This window comes from Arvicola amphibius, chromosome X, assembly GCF_903992535.2.
Source record: "Arvicola amphibius chromosome X, mArvAmp1.2, whole genome shotgun sequence".
NCBI classification, from domain to species: Eukaryota; Metazoa; Chordata; class Mammalia; order Rodentia; family Cricetidae; genus Arvicola; species Arvicola amphibius.
The window spans coordinates 66,007,078-66,023,986 of NC_052065.1; the positions used below are offsets into that span (position 1 = coordinate 66,007,078).

General features: G+C 35.5%; 2 protein-coding genes and 1 non-coding gene across 3 annotated transcripts; 1 reads left to right on the forward strand and 2 right to left on the reverse strand.

Annotated features, from left to right (window-relative positions):
* Positions 1-361: 361 nt before the first annotated feature.
* Positions 362-9,565, reverse strand: Cysltr1 (cysteinyl leukotriene receptor 1). The gene is made up of 2 exons (XM_038316556.1): positions 9,477-9,565; positions 362-6,011 (listed from the first exon to the last, which is right to left on the reverse strand). Exon 2 carries the CDS (start codon positions 5,983-5,985, stop codon positions 4,963-4,965), a length of 1,023 nt encoding a protein of 340 aa, XP_038172484.1. The 5' UTR covers positions 5,986-6,011; positions 9,477-9,565; the 3' UTR covers positions 362-4,962.
* On the forward strand, positions 2,126-2,458 carry LOC119804826 (AP-2 complex subunit sigma-like). Its single transcript, XM_038316557.1, has one exon. It carries the CDS (start codon positions 2,126-2,128, stop codon positions 2,456-2,458), a length of 333 nt encoding a protein of 110 aa, XP_038172485.1.
* Positions 9,566-14,170: 4,605 nt separating the features above from the next.
* LOC119805658 lies at positions 14,171-14,333 on the reverse strand. Its single transcript, XR_005283966.1, has one exon. It is a non-coding gene; the product is annotated as a U1 spliceosomal RNA (small nuclear RNA).
* Between the last annotated feature and the right edge of the window lie 2,576 nt (positions 14,334-16,909).

The window sequence follows — 16,909 nt, forward strand, 5'->3', positions numbered from 1 at the left end:
CAAATTTAATGTATTTTTATTGAAAAATACAACATATTTTGATCATATTTTCATCTCTCTCAACACCTCCCAGGTCCTTCTCAGCTCTCTTCCCACCCAATTTATATTCTTTTTATTGCTCTTAAAAAATAAAAACAAAAAACAAACAAACAAACAAACAAAAACAGAAAGAAAGCTGGGTGTGGTGGTGTATGCCTTTAATACTGGTACTCAGGAGGCAGAGGCTGGCAGGTCTCTGTAAATTCAAAACTAAGTGAGTTTAAGGACAGCCCTGGCTGTTACATAGATAAACCCTGTTTATAAAACAAACAAAACAAAACACAAAACTCGAAAAACAAAAAAACAAACATCCTCCCGAAAACAAACAAAACCAAAAATTCAACACACACACACACAAAACAGAACAAAAAGACAGAAATCATAATAAGCAAAAGACCATTTTGACAAAAGATACTCTAACAAAGCAAAATGAGACAAGAAGTCTACAGAAATGTCATCAAGTTTAAGTTGATCAACTACTCCTAGACATGTTAATTAGTTGGTAATATATGAAGTGAGACCCCGTTGGAAAAACTGATTTTTCCTTTGCCTGTGCGTTTCACTTGCAGATAGATTCTTTGTTATATGTGGAAGCCTGCAACCACTTCTCCATTAAATATAGCTTGAGAAGGTATATTAAACAAATCAGTTTGATAAAAAATTTAGGTAATATCTTTTTAAATTATGATAGAAATGTATTTTTATGTGTTAGCAGGGATGATGGAAGGAATTATATAAAGGGGCACTATATAATGAAATTATATAAAGGGGAACTACATAATGCAGAGAAAAGTTAAACAATGAGCAAATAAAGGAGCAGTTAGGAATCATCTTTTGTTTTTATACTTGATCTTCGCTGAAAGATCGAGAAATTATTTGTCTTTCATTTTTTTCTAGAGTAACAGAGAGCTTTGGGATGTGTCAAAGAACGCCTTTCTATCCTTGTATCAGGCAAAGCCAATCAAACCCAGGTTATACATATGAAGCAGAATAGAATATTTTCCTACTGGCTAGTGTGATGACATTTACTAGAATGTATCCCTTAAGTTTATATTATTGTGATACTAATCTGACCTTTCAAGTGTTTAGTTTTTCTACATTTGGGGTCACTGATGTTTTAGTAAGAGAAAGTTATTGAAAGATACATTTATTACCCTTAAAGGCCAATTAAAATTATCATTGCATAATCATTTTACTCTTCTGCAAACCCAGGAAAATTTATAGCCAAGAAAAACCAGCTTACAGTCTAAGAGGAACACACAAAACCAAATATGTTTATTCTGAAAACTAAAATAGAGAACATTTGCTTAAGATCAGAAATGTTTTTGAGGATACAGAAGTGATACTTGATGAATGAAATAAAAAGTTCAATGTATAATGAGAGCTAATCTTGCTAGTTTATGAGATTTAACAGGGCTGCTGGTGACAAAAGGGATGTCTGTGAAGACTGTGGAATATTAATGCTATAGGCTATTATTATTTTGCCATTAAGGTTTGCAAATATGAAACTCCTTCTAATTTAAATATTCTAATTTATTATATAATATTCTCATAACATTCTTCTGACGAAATCACAGGCATGTGTTCATCTAATTTGTATATTTAAATGCTATACTTTAATGCATCATCTATCCATCATTATCATCATCATCATCTTTCTCCCTTTTTGTCTATCACTTATTTCTCATATGTTTTTTGTAAGGGCATAACATATCTGTCCTATTACAAAAATTAAAGGCACAGAGATATTGCTAATGCAAGGCATAATTTTGTATAGTAAATCTCTTCTAGAGATTTGTTATGTACACCTATTTGTCATATATACCTATTTGTAATGTATACCTGAAACTTTGTACCTGAAAATGGTTGCACAGATATTTAGCAAATTAAAAACAGATTCTTCCAAAAAAAATGCATTGTGTTGAACCTTGGTTCTGAAACTTGCTGGCACAATGAGGATGGTAAAAATACTTACTCTAAAGGGCATATGTATTAATATATTTATACAGGTGAAGCATTTAAAACAGAATACAGTGACAGGAGTCACCGTCATTCACTTCATTCTCATCTAGAACCAAGTGGCAAGATGCGTTTGGCCAAGTGGTACATGTTGTTTGATGATGATGAGAAACAGAATTTGATTGAAGAGATACATGCCTTGGTCACTGTTAGGGATGCCAAGCACACTAACTTTGTGGAGTTCTGGAACTTCAAGATCATTTACCTACACTACACTAGACTCTACTTCTATATCTGTGTGGTCATCAAGGACAAAATTCTGGTCTATCTTGAAACCATCTACAACTTTGTGGAAGTGCTAAATGAATATTTCCACAATTTCTGTGAACTTGACCTGGTTTTCAACTTCTACAAGGTTTACACAATGGTAGATGAGATGCTCCTGGCAGGTGAAATCTGAGAGATGAGCATTGAAGCAGTTACTGAAGCTGCAGTCCCTGGAGTGAGGTGGCCTCCACTCAGCCAGGTCTGCTGTACTAACCTGCTTACTCACCCCCACCAGGTTTGAGGGTCACCCCAGCAACACCCTTCCTTCCTCCATTGCCCCAGAGGAAAGACCCAGCAGGGTCTAGGTTGCATGAAAGGAGCCTGTAACCTATTGGGTCCTTCTTTGATGGAAGAGGCCACCTTGATGTCCTGAGTAACTGTGCCATTGTCATGTGATGTTGTGAGTGTGTGAGTGTGCATTCCCCAATAAATTTATGGTCCTGTTTGGCTAACAAACAAACAAACAACCTTCCCAACAAAAAAGCAAAACAAAATAAAAACCCCCTAAAATCAGAGTATAATATGGATAGGTCATTAAATGTTAGATACCTCCATGTAATGATGTAATTTGTAACCTCAGAATTGATAATTCTACATGGAGTACTTCACTTTGGGATAAAATACTAACACACATGGAGAAAACTGTGAAAAGTAATAAGAAGTGAGTTGCATGATGTAGGTTAAAAAGATGTAATTCATGAAAGAACAATACATTCATTGTGAGTTTGCAGGGGACTGAAGGTTCTGTGGTATATCTGTCCTGTATGCATGGATATGTATGTGAGTGAAAATGCTAACATAGACAAAAGCTTGGATGTAAGAATAGATAAGCAACACAATTATTTATATGCAATAGAATTTAACTGTGGTTATATTCTCTAATTCTTTCAAAATTGAGAACTAATACAATAAATATGAATAAGCATATTTAAAAGCTCCCTTCTAAATATTTTAAAATGATACCTTACTATATATTTTAGGTTAAAATTTTACCATGTCTAATTGTATTTCAATCCTGAAAATTCTCACAAGAAAGGCAAGTATCATTCTCATCCTACAGTTGAGGAATTGAGATTCTGCATTTACATAATTATTAATAGAGGCCAGGTTAGCATGCAGGTGTTCTATCTGCCAGTATTGTGCCCTTCTAACACACTATGCTGATTGTCCCAAAACAGAAATATAGAAAATGAGACCTTTTTTCTTATGATAAATGTATTTGATATGTGTCTCAAGCAAAAGGAAATAATATAGAGCAAAAGTAATAGGTACTACCAGGTTTCGGATATATTCAACAGAGTTCCAGTTATTTCTGTTTCCTAGGAGTCTTTCTTCATTATGTCCTTTTGTTATTTCCCAAAAGAGTGAAGCAGTAGAAGTGAAACAGAAATGGCTCCCATGTGGCAGATGAAAACAGAACTCCATTCACGGTTTTCCTTTTTTCTGTCTCTATTATCATTTATTTCTTCTGAGTTATTGTGACTTTTGAAACTCAGAGTTAAGAACAGAATGAACCTCAGCAAAACTTTGCCAATAAATATCATATTTTAGTCACAACCAAGCTGTTTCCAATGGTGTGTTTTAAGAACAAAGCTTCCACTATAATATAAAAATCACTGCAAATAAATGATATTGCTTTCAACATGCTAATAAAAAAGCAGATAGTATAAACAACAATAAATCTCATAATTAACTAACTATAAATGCATAACATAGAACAAGATAGATTACATATATTTAATACATATACATAAGTGCCCTTCTTGAGAGAATGATATCTATTCAAATTTTCTTCTATCTTATATAGTAAATTTTGATCAGAACAAAACTCCTGTAGAAAGGTAGATCTCTTTCCTTTTCTTCAGAGAAACTTTAATTGTTTCTGTTCATATATAGCAATGTCAGTTGTTTTATTCATTAATCCAATATTTTGAGTTAGGATTGAATTCATAATAGGAACCTCAATAAGCAAGAAAAACCCCATTCTCTTTTGGAGGCTTGAGTCAAGCAAGGACAGAAGAGAATTGGAGACAAGCTGGCTTTTTATCATATTTATCTTCCTTGGTTTCCAGATTGTAAACTGCACGCAGCCTGTAGAGTTATTTGGCTGAATCCTGGTCTGTTCTAGTACTTGAACATTCTCTTCTGGAATATAGGGCCCTGCTTTGCCTCGCTAGTCAGTACTACAAAGAAATAGGCTGATCTTACATTTCTGTAGCTTCTGGGTCATCTCCAGGTCTCATCTGATGGCATGCATGCAAAAGAACAAGTTAGGATGACTGATGACTCTTTGCTAATTTTAAAGCTATATTTATAAGCTGGGTTCAAATTCTATTTCATATCCTTTATTAGCCCTTTATTTAAAAAGAAAATATCTTGATTTCATATTCAGTTTTATAGGTCAGAAACTCAAATATTTTCTACCTTCTGGGGAATAGTAAAAAAAAATCTATGGCTTAGGTCACAGTGATAAACTGAATTTTGAACTCTTAAAATATCAAATGATAGGATTTATAAATGAGATACATTTAATAATTTGTAAATTATTAATTGGAAACTTTATTTTTTAATTGCAATTTAAGAAAATACTTGTTAGGGAAATTCTTTTCATTGTTCTGCACTGGAGATAGGTTTGAATTATTCTTTACATATTTCTTCTCCTTTCTCTGGCAAGGAAGCTTTCTTCTTGGGTATGTAAGTCATACTGGAAAAAGAATGCTTTCTAAATGTAGATAGTCTTCTCCTAAAGTTTCCACCTGAGAAGAAATATAGCAGAGGGTCAAAGCAACAATTGGATGCAGCTAGAGATAAGGTTATGACCACTGACTTCTGCATCCTCAAGACAGAATCACAGGGTCTAGTTTCACTGTGTAAAAAGTAAAGGTGGATAGTTCGTTGAATATGATATGGCATGAAGCTAATTAAAAAGGCAGCTGTCACAACTACGATCATTCCTATAGCCTTTCTACGACTTGGAAGATTTTTCTTCATTGAATTTTTTAGCAATGTCAGAATGATCATTGTGTAACAGACAACGATGATGGCAAAAGGGATGATGAAGCCAACGAATAAGGACACATAGTGCAAGACCAAAACATATTTTTTAGTTTGCTTGTCCTGTGGGGGCTCAAAGCATTTAGTATTGTTTTTCTCATCTTGGTAAGATTTGGACATTAAAAATGGAGAACTAGTCAAGATCACAAAAATCCAAATTCCAATAGACACAAACCTGGCTTTTTTCTGTGTAACCAAATGAATGTTCTGGACAGGAAAAACAATAGCAACACACCGGAAAAAGCTCATGGCTGTCATAAAGAAGATGCTACAATAGAGGTTAACATACAAGGCATATGTGGTGAGGCGGCACAAAAAGTCACCAAAGAACCACTTGCCTTTGTGCACATAATAGACCACACGGAGAGGCAATGTACACACACACAGTAGATCTGCTATGGCTAGATTAATCATGTATACTTGGAAGGCTGATTTCTCATGATACGTTTTTAGGAGGACATAGAGTACGAAGCTGTTGCCAAAGAAACCCACAACAGAGATCATAGAGTACATTGTGGAGTACACTTGATTGCGGAACTCGTCGATAGTGTCATGGCATGTGTTATTACTGGCAGAAGATATTGTCAGATTTTCAGCTTCATCCATGTTCTCCAGGAATGTCTGCTTGGTGCCTATAACATATGAAAATATCTTGTCAATTAAACTAGCTTTTCAAATCATGGTGCATGCTAATTAATTTCATAGTGCCACTATAATTTTATGTGTAATTAAAATAGTAAATAGATTTTTATTATTTTTTGAAAATTTCATACATATACACAATGTGTATTTTGATCATGCCCAGCCTCTGCCTTGCCATCCAAGCCCCTCCCAGCGTCTCTCCCTCCCAATTTCATCTTCTTTCTTTCTCTCCTTTTAAAAAATAACTCACTGAGTCCAATTAGTGCTGCTCACATGCACATCCACCACAGCTGGAAGCAATTGTTGTCAGGTAATGAGGAGAGAGTCACTTGAACTTTGCCCCCAGGAGGAAGGTCTGGGTCTTCCAGACCTGAAGAAAACTTTTTTCCTCTTTTCTCGTTTATATTTTTCTAATAGAATTCTTCTTAATTCCCAAGACCTAAGTAAAATATCTCCCTCATATTGTAGAATGTACTGTTCCAGTACTATTCCATAAAATTGCCCTTGAATAAATTTATGATTTCTCACTTAGAGAAAAAAACTTTAAATATACTCGTTTTATTTATGGGTGTGTGTGTGTGTATGTATGTATCATCATCAATCATCATCATCATCTAATTATTATTGTGTTGCTTTATAAGAGCTGTAAGTTTAGTAAGTGGCTAAAATCTGCACAACAATTCTTGCTTTTCCATAAAAGAAAACTCTTCACATCTTCTGGATGTAGGTCATACCCAGGGAAAACAATCTAATTCATGTTGATGAAACTCACTCCTGCAGGAGAGATTCTTAATTTGGGATTAACTCTATTTAGAACCATAGAACATCACATCAGGAGAAATCTAGTGGCCACATAGTTATAATAACAATGACAATAAAGTACCAGAGAGGTGAAATCCATAGTTGAAAAAAAGCTGTGCCATAGTGTAAGGCTCTGAGGAAAGATATGGCATAGTAAGTCAGAATGTACTTGTTGGGTGAGGAAATAGTTGTAGCTGTTCATTCCCGTTCTCTTCTCAGACCTGTACTCAAAGCTTTGAGCTTAGCCATACTCAGTTCTTTCATAGCAAAAGATTAGTATTTGGTCTATCCAGGTTCATTATGACAGCTAACAGCCTCTGATTAGAAACAACGAGGGATGAGAAAGCATATAGTCATTTCTTCAGGGTTCTACAGATCTTGTCACTTCCTTTTCAAAGTGGAAGCAGTTCAATACCTAGTCTCTTATTGATTTGTTGACTTTTCTTTATCTCTCGCGCCCTGGTAAACAAGGTGTCTCAGAGAATGCTTAAGAGTTGAAGAACTGGGGGCTGGAGAGATGGCTCAGAGGTTAAGAGCACTGCCTGCTCTTCCAAAGGTCCTGAGTTCAATTCCCAGCAACACCATGGTGGCTCACAACCATCTGTAATGGGGTCTAGTGCCCTCTTCTGGCCTGCAGGCATACACACAGACAGAATATTGTATACATAATAAATAAATAAATAAATAAACAAACAAATATTAAAAAAAGAGTTGAAGAACTGCTAGTGTGGATTAGGATCGATCTTGTCAACATAGCAGGAATATGGAAGCAGACATCTCTGGTGGTTGTTGCAGGTGGGATAGAACTTGCCAGGCTTCCAGCCAGGAACAGTTTTATCTGCTGTTCATGATGTGTCAGCCATCCATCTTGCAATTCCAGCTATTTATATTTTTCTAGCCTTTATAACGCCACTTTCAACAAGAGCTATTGATATAACATTTTTAAAAATGAAGCGGAATAATTCTAAGGTTATAGAGAAAAATCAGCCCACTATTCCTAACGTCAGCTTTAGTTTTCAACTTGTGCTCCAGGTTTCTTTTTGTATTGGTTTTCTGAATTCAGGTAAAAGAAGGGAAACTTCCCCAAATTAATCCGAACATTTTTGTTCATACCATTTTAGGCAAACTGAGCCATTTTATGCCATGAGGCACTAGATGGTGCTATTGAGATTTTTTGATATAGCTTTTTCCCTTTTAGTTTTATTCACAACATTTTAGAAATCAATGTAGCATGCTTTTAAATAGGTTTCTATAATATGATATACAGCAGATCTGATATTGTTACCATGAAATAATTACTAATGACTTCATGATGATTTGATATCTGTATATACTGTGAACTGACTTCCACTAGAAAGTAGGTTAACAGTTGTCTCAAGCCCACCTTGGTGGTACATTTCTGTAATCCCCACACTGGGAAAGCTGAGGCAGGAAGATGATGGATTTGGAATCAGCTTGGGCCACATAGGGAGACCTTGGCTCAAAAGCAGTAAACAGACCAAATCAAAATCACATCCACCATCTCATGCCCTTTCTATTTCATGGTTCAGATTGAATTGTACCTTCTTAACTATGCCTTCTTTCATTTTCCTTCCAAAGAAAGTTCTATCCTTGTAGAACTCCTGGAGAATTTTCAGTCTGTCTTGCACATCAGTGATGTGTTATCTTCTCTTCTGGAGTCTGGTTGATAAATAAGGCAGCACTTTATACAAGACCAGTTACTCATCTTCTTTGTCCATAAATGTCCAATGTTAATTGGAATGATAGAAACCTTACCATTTGAAAGCATAATTATTCGTTTGAAACCACTTAGAGTGATCATTTCATGGCACTATAATTTAAAGTATTTTCAACTTTGGGGACTCAAGATGCTGATGTAAATAAACTGCTTCCTAAAGTACTAAGAAACTAAATTATAAAGCTTAATTTTAAGGGTTAAAAATACCCATACTGTTGACATACAAATATTTCTTCATCCATTGCACAGTACAAATAAATTTGAAGTTCTCTGCTGCTTGAACAAAAGATGCCAAATAGAGCTAATAAATAACAATGAAAAAGAACACAAAGACATGAATGCTATCTAATTCCACTAACAACCAGCAGAGCTCTTTGAAACAGAAGGGACTTCCTTATAAATTTCAGTATTCGGGTTTGAATCTTTATTTACACAGAAACCTATTATTTATATTAAGCCATGAAAAGAAAATTATAGAATTTTCAAACAAGGACTAACTTTTAGAGGGGTAGAAATCACTTAGTGTAAAGTAGCCATTTGAAATATAATGACATAAAATGTCTGTGCAACACTTAATTAGGTTTTGCATAATTTACTGTGATTTTCCTAATGATGTGACCCCTAGGAGATGGACACCGAGAGTTCCTTTGGAAGCCTGTCCTGCCTTCAAACAGCTCACAGTTGGGAAAGGAAGTGGGTGCTAAGGAGTAATAACTCAGTTGTTTGGAGAGGTTGTAGTAAGTCTAGTAAAAGTCACTTTAGCACAAAGCAAATGAATCACGGATTGATTAATGAAAGGAAGCAGTAAGCACAAATGGTGCCGACTTTATTTCAATACAGATGATGAGGAACATAACTTCCTTAAGAAAATTGCACATTGAAAAAAACCGAGTTCATTCTGAAACCGGAGTCATACCTCTTTCTGGCACCGTAGTACCTCCACAAAGTTTCCTTCTTATTGCAGCCCCTGTTCTTACGTTGTAACGTCAGAGTACGCTCAAACTGAAATCATAAATTACAGAAAAGAGTTAGTGACCTCAGGAGCAGCCCGGAAGGGTCATGGGAACTTAGCAGCCTTAAGTGCAGGTCCAGAGTGTGATAGCACATCAAAGCTATGCTGACAGATTTAGGGCTGCCCATTGGCTTCCATGCCTCCTTGCTTTCCCTTCATCCTTTTTTACATTCCCAAGGGAAGGGAGACTTGGAATAGGGACCATGAGTAGTCACAGATGTTTGCTGATGTATGCATTCAGTTTTTGCATCCAAAGATGAACATAACATTTTAAAATATTTCTTTCTAGGAAATCATATTTTTCTATACATATTTAATTATAGAGCTTAAATAGGAAATAATTTGGAAAATCTCACCCAAGGACTTAGTTTTCTAGGAATAGGAATTAGAATATTAAAAAAGATTTTCTTAATTTGCTTGGAGCACAATTTTGTTTAAAAGAAGAGTGGATAATGTGGCTTGAACTAGATCCCCAGACTCAAAAGACTCAACAAAGTACTTGGTTTGGGCCACTAATTTCACATATATACTTCTGGAGAGCAATAGTTTTAGAAGCTTGGATACTTAAACTTTAAGGTGTGTGTGTGTGTCCTTTCAAAAATTACTGTTATGAATCAAACAGATACAACATGTATGTCAGAAATGAATACAGAAAGGCTTTCCTGAGGCAGTAGCAACCTGACACTTTTCAATTTTTGTTGTGTTATGGTGACTTTCTTGTCTGCTAGAAAGATTCCCCTAGAGAATGCCACTTTTTCTTTATGTGTGGTCCCAGTGTTAATAAAATAAACACCTTGTTCCAGTTTGTTTTTGTAAAATAGATGCAGGCTGGAACTTTCCAAAGGAAATCTTCTGACAAAGAAATGGAAGTAAAAAGAGAAAAATAAAGGAAATTCAAAGATATAAAATGTGTTCACCCTGTACTTCAGCAACCATTTCTTTCGAGGTATTTCTACTATCTTCTTCTTCCATTGTCCTCCTTTCTCGAGGTAAGGAGTCAACCTTTAGAACCTGCTATAGTCTGGTCAAGTGTCTGGTGCTGATTGAATATTACTCAAGTTGGCTCTTCAATTTTGTTAATCAGGCAGTAACTGTTTTTTCATTTGCTTCTCCCATGTCTTAAAACACTGATAAAGTTTCACTAAATGCATGTTAAATGTATAAAATATTTCTGATTATGAAGTTATGCGATTCTGCCCATCTGACCTAGAAAGAAAATTTCAGCACTGTCATAAATTTTTGTTTAAAAAGACCAGAGTTTCTCCTTAGACTGCAGCAAAAAGAAAGCTTACAAGTTCATAAAATGCATATGTGAGAAGTGTAATCTTTCACATTTAGCATACTAAGCAGTTATTCGTTTTTGTTGTGGTTGTGCAATTATAATCTATATGCACAAATGAGTAAGTGTCATATTGTCTAGGACATGGTGTAGATTTTTTCTTCAAGTTCACAATTGTGAGTCAATTTCATTTCCTTTTGAATTCTTTGCTTTGCATATAGCAGGCATTCAGTACTAAGTGATCAAACATCTTGCCCCTCTTTCCCTTTTAATTTACTTGCAGACTCTTGTTTCTGATAGCAACGTCTGCCAGCATTAGGCATTGTCATTTTTAACCACATGCAGGGGAGGTGTTGAAGTAAAATAATAATTATGCAATTTTTGTGTGTATGTGTGTGTGCTGGGTATGAACCCCAGGCCCTTACCAATGTATGTATTCTACCAGCAACCTCACAAATCTCTCTCTCTCTCTCTCTCTCTCTCTCTCTCTCTCTCTCTCTCTCTCTCTCTCTCTCTCTCTCTCTCTCTCTCTCTCTCTCTCTCTGTGTGTGTGTGTGTGTCTGTGTGTGTTTGCCTCTGTCTGTGTGTAGTATATACATATGCCATGTGTGGTATATACATAGGAGTCAGAGGAAGATATTAGGTATCTTCTATCACCCTCTGCTTTTGCTTTTATTCCCTTAAGGCAGGGTTTCTGACTGAACCTGGGGATGTGGCTTATTGACTGAGCTGACTCAGCAAGCTCAGGTAATCCTTCTGCCTTTATCTATCTACCCCCAGTCCTGGGGTTATAGGTGTGTGTGACTATGCCTAGGTTTTTACATGGGTACAAGGGGTTTGAACTCAGGTACTGACGGTTGTACAAGTGCACCCACTGAACAATACTTGCCAGCTTGGATATATGAATCCGATTCAAATCATTCAATTCTTTTACTTGGCTCATGTTCAGTCAATAAAGTTTATAGGGGTCTTATTCTTACAAAGGAAAGGGTATTTTCCTATAAGGAAGTATTTGCTTGCTAGACTTTGTATACATTAAAAAAATTAAGAGAATAAATTAAGAAAGTAAATAAGAGAACTCAGAAATATAAGAACACAAGGACCCAACTTACTTGTTTACAGGTTTTTAGATGTGACACAAATCTGTAGACATGTGTATATATAAATAAATTATATATTATTTTAATCTACATAGTCTCCGGGCTGCTATCTTCCATTAAATGGCACTGGTGCCTTTTTTATTTTTAGTAAAAGAAAATGTTGTTCTTGACCATTGTAACCCGATTTAATATTTCTCTCCCTTGATATGGATGTGATATGACATATTGTTTGTACATTTATAATAATTGTACCTTTATGATGACTTTTATTTATTACTTTGTCATAGTCATCTGTGGTCACTTAATATAATGCTCCTCATTAGTTTTACATGAGTTCCACTATCAAAAACAGCAGTAAGCACATTTTATTAGTTTTATATTTCCTCCTGGTCCTGGTATATACTGCATTTTAAATATTGGTAGACTTGAGTTAATCCATTTGCTGTATCATTTTATTATGTGTGTTCAAAATGAGAGAGAAATCTAGTATGGAGAAAAACCATGATTGGAAATTTGAAGGACTAGGTGACAGCAGATCTGAACCATACCTCAGTTTGTGGTGGGTGATTAATTAAGTGATCTTTGAAAAAACACTTCCTCTCTCTCAAACCGTTACTTATTTGCAATACAATGGGGTTAGATTTTACGACTTCTAAAGTCCCTTCTAATTTATCATTCAATAAATCTGTAAAGATCAGGACTATTTCTTTTCTTGAGAGCATGTAATATGTGATTTATAGTCACAGTAAAGAACACGGGCATAAATTGTTTGCAATCTTAGCTGTGTTTAGAATGTATGGCTTGGTCAGGATTTCTAAAAGCAGCACGATAGATAGTTTTAGCTATTATGCTGTTTTCTAAACTGGGTGATAATTATTATGATTAAAAGTTGCTCTGCTTGCCAGGGCTCACAGATCTCCCTCTCTGTGTTTACCCCTTTTAAAGTTACACTTCTGGTTTTGATAGTATGAAAATAGCTTTGATAACACATGCTTGTACACAGGTCCCTTTAAAAGTTACACTTATAGTTTTGATAGTATGAAAATAGCTTTGATAACACATGCTTGTATACAGGTAGTGTATCTCTGTACACTGAACTTTCTAAAATATGCTACACAATTATATGCATTCACTTTATAAGCTTGAAGATAATTCTGTAAAGTACATGCCACTGTTAGCCCAGTTTTACATTTGAGAATGCCAAGACAAGGAGAAACAATTAGCTTTGAAGTTTATTAAGCTCTGAAGTTATTATTGTTTGTTCCTTTTTATCATCTGTATCAGGTGCCCATCTTGCTTGATCACATGGCTCTAGGGTTCCATGACTCATTATTTATCCATCCATATAGATCTTAGCAGTTGCTTGAAATGTACTTTTCACAGTTTATAAGAAAGAGGCTTGGGTTGCTGGGAAAGTATGACTTTTCCTGAATGTGGACAATATTTGTTCTTGGGCCTTTAAAACCTAAATAAACGAATCATTTTCTTCCCAAGTATAAAAGGTTTTAAACTTTGTTTTATTTAAACTAAGTAGAATCAGTGATGTAGAGATTCCACATTTCACTTAAGACAACTGTTATTTCCTGTGTATTTCTGGAAAATTTCTTAATTTTCTGGGATCCAAAGTGCAGAATTAGGTTATTTTTAAAGGTAATTTTTGAGTTCAAATGCTTAGAAGCAAGCAAACTTGCTCTCAGTTCTCTCTGCTCAGCACAGTGGCTTCTGCCATCTCTGCAGTTGTCAGTTGGATCTTATGACCTTTGAAATGTATCTTGTAAGAAAGCAAAGCTATTTTTGATGAAATAAATACAATAAAAATAAATGTTTTTGTGTTCAAAAATAATTATGTAATGTATTCCTCTTGCTTGATTGAAACAGCACGTTTGTTGACTATTAGCTGCTTGTACTCCATTCCCTGACAACTGCCTTTTGCTTTTCTATCTTGTGAATACAACTGTTTTAGGTAATTTGTGTAACTGGAATGATGCAGTTTTTGTCTTTCTGTGGCTAGTTTACTTTACTTCGCATAATGCCTACAGTATGCACACATGCCATATAAAGTTCCTTCTTTTCTAAGGCTGAATTTTGCTCCATTTCAAGTAGTTACTGTCTTTTAGCTATCCTTCCTTTTGCCAATTGAGGTTTTCAGTTATATTCTATAGTATTATTTATAATAAGTTCCTTGTTTTATGAAGGAAGACTGTTCTTTTCTATACTAGCTGGGAAGAGTGCCAATACAGTTGCCCACAATCACAAATTCTGTAGTTGAGTTTCTGGCATTGGGGAAATCACAGGGGTCAGCACATCTGGAGTGCAATGGATGAGTCTAGCCCTGGAAAGACCACCTTCTTGATCATTATGTTTACCTTGGCAGGTAAGTATAAATAATTTTTACAGATAGGACAAACCACTGTGTTTTCAAGAAAATAGAAAACAAACCTTAATTTTCTAAGTAGGTAAGAAAAATAGATACAGAGGTCAAGAAGAGTTCTACATTTGGATCATAGTTGCATTTGTACTTATCTGTGTGATCTTAGGCAAGTTGCTTAATCTTTCTGATATTCTGTTGTCATTTAAGAAAAAATAAGGTAACAAAGACAAACACAAAGATATCTCTGTCTCTGTATCTCTCTCTGTGTGTCTCTCTCTGTCTCTCTCTGTGTATCTCTCTGTCTCTCTCTCTGTGTCTCTCTGACTCTGTCTCTGTCTCTCTCTCTGTGTGTGTGTGTGTGTAAATGAGTATAAGTTGAGTAAAATCTAAAAGGAGATCAAAAGAGGATAAAATTCGGTGATGAAGGAGAAACAGGGGGTTCGACAACATGACACAGGGGATACCGAAGAAGAAAAGCGACTTGGGGGAAGATAAAAGGAGAGGCTAGGATTAGCGAAGGTGTGGGGAGGGAGATAAGGAGGAAGCTAATTACTAAAACACACTGACAATGTGATAATGATATTTAATATCATCTTTTAAGGTAATTAAACATAAACATTTAAAAAGATGACAAAGGATCCTAAATGATAGAAAAACCTGAGAATATAGCTGAAAGTTTGTTCCAAGGCAGGGATTTTGCTGTGCTGAAAGAAGCTACTGAGAAAAGTAACAAGATTCCACTGAAGAAAAACCCAAGAGGGAAGCACTGTTGATCTCAAGAAGCAAGCTGAACTGTATGTCCCTGAGTGTGGCAAAACCAGCAGTACAAGTAACTGTCTCTCAGGCACACTTAACCAGTTAACTATTCTTAGTGGATAGGGTAAATTGGAAGTTAGCCCTGTGGCTATGTAAATAAATGGCACATGAAAGTTATAAATTGAATTAACATGCATTGGGCTGAATTGGCATTGCCTACACAATTAAAAACTTATGGTCTAATCATAAACAGAATAATATGAAACGCCCGTTGAAGCTTATCTAAATTATTCCAAACTGCTAGCTTAATTTTGCTAAATGTACTGAGATCCAGCTCAATTTTTAATAGCTAAGGTTTGATATTGACTCTCTAAATTTAGCTTTATTCTAGAAAGATGTTTATATATATAGTCTCAAGGCAAGTTTATACTAAGTGCTAAAGAGTATTAACAAGAAATCAGTTTTATACAGACAAACCAATTAGCTTGGTTTAAAACTAAACATAAAGCAAAGAAAAGCAGCCCACAAATCACAATCCCAGAGAACCTAGACAACATTGAGGACCCTAAAAAAGACATACATAGATCTAATCTACATGGAAAGTAGAAAAAATACTAGATCTCCTGAGTAAATTGGGATCATGGGGACCTTGGGAGAGGGTTGAAGAGGAGGGGGGAGTCCGGGAGGGGAGCAGAGAAAAATGTAGAGCTCAATAAAAATCAATAAAAAACCCTCCTCTGAATAATAAAGCCATAAACATAGTACAACTATATGGCATAGTAATTAAAACACTTTCTAAGTGTCTATGTGTCTATCTATGCATTTTGATTAGTTTAATTGAACGTATTTAGGAAAGAGTATATCTTATCTATCTTATGTTCTTAGAAAGTAAACCCAGTGTTTAGGACACACTAACCCCTCACTAGGTGTTTCTGTTTGGCATTCAATTGCAGTAGGAATCACTTGAGGATGACAACCAGTTCTTATTGGTCCAGGAATAATACAGCAACTGGGCTAGTCTAAGCTCTCATATCTTGAATAAAAGAAAAGAAAGAAAGTTATGTGGGTGTTTTCAAGTAGTGGGTAGGGTTAGATTTCTGAAAAACTTAAGTGAGATAGGTGATGTTTCTAAGGTTGCTAGCAAATATGTGTATGCAATTTGTTAGATACCAGTCAAGAATGTGCTGATTAAAGGAAGGAAGATAAAAAGAAAAAGGAAAAAGAGAGAAGTAAAGAGAAGAGGAGAGGGCAAATGAGAGGGAGAGGAGAAAGGGAAAGGAGAGGAGGAAGGGAAGAAGGCAGGCAGGTATAGAATGCAAACTTCAACTTGCTTAGAAATTAGAAATACAAAGTTATTCATCATACTCTCTCCTATCTCAGAATCTCTTGATAGCTTCTAGCAAGAGTGTCTCACTCAGTGATAACTTTTGAAAGAACTATAAATATGTTAGCACAACATCAAATTTGCTTCTCTAATGTGTATTCTACTAGTATAAAATTGTACTCAAAGAGTAACCAAATAGTGTCACACCTCAGAATGTCATGAGAATCCAAGACCAGACATGATCATAGGATGAGACATAAGGAACATAGCAATAAAATAATCCCTAATGGCATATTTCTATACCCATAGATCAAGGCATTGCTTAATCCTCAGGAGAGAAACTTATTCCAGTGAATGACAGTTAACAGTCTGGACAGTGACAGAGGGCAAGAGACTTTGGGACACTCAGCCTTAAACAGGATGTCTTTATCAAACCCCTCTTCTCAAGGCTTTAGCGATCTATGCAGAAGAGAGTATAAGACTGTAAAGAGCCAGTGGTGGTGGATG

What these genes read in the sequence shown, in the direction of transcription:
- LOC119804826 (XM_038316557.1), top strand. Translation starts at nt 2,126, where the DNA reads ATGCGTTTGGCCAAGTGGTACATGTTGTTTGATGATGATGAGAAACAG.
- Cysltr1 (XM_038316556.1), bottom strand. Translation starts at nt 5,985, where the DNA reads ATGGATGAAGCTGAAAATCTGACAATATCTTCTGCCAGTAATAACACA.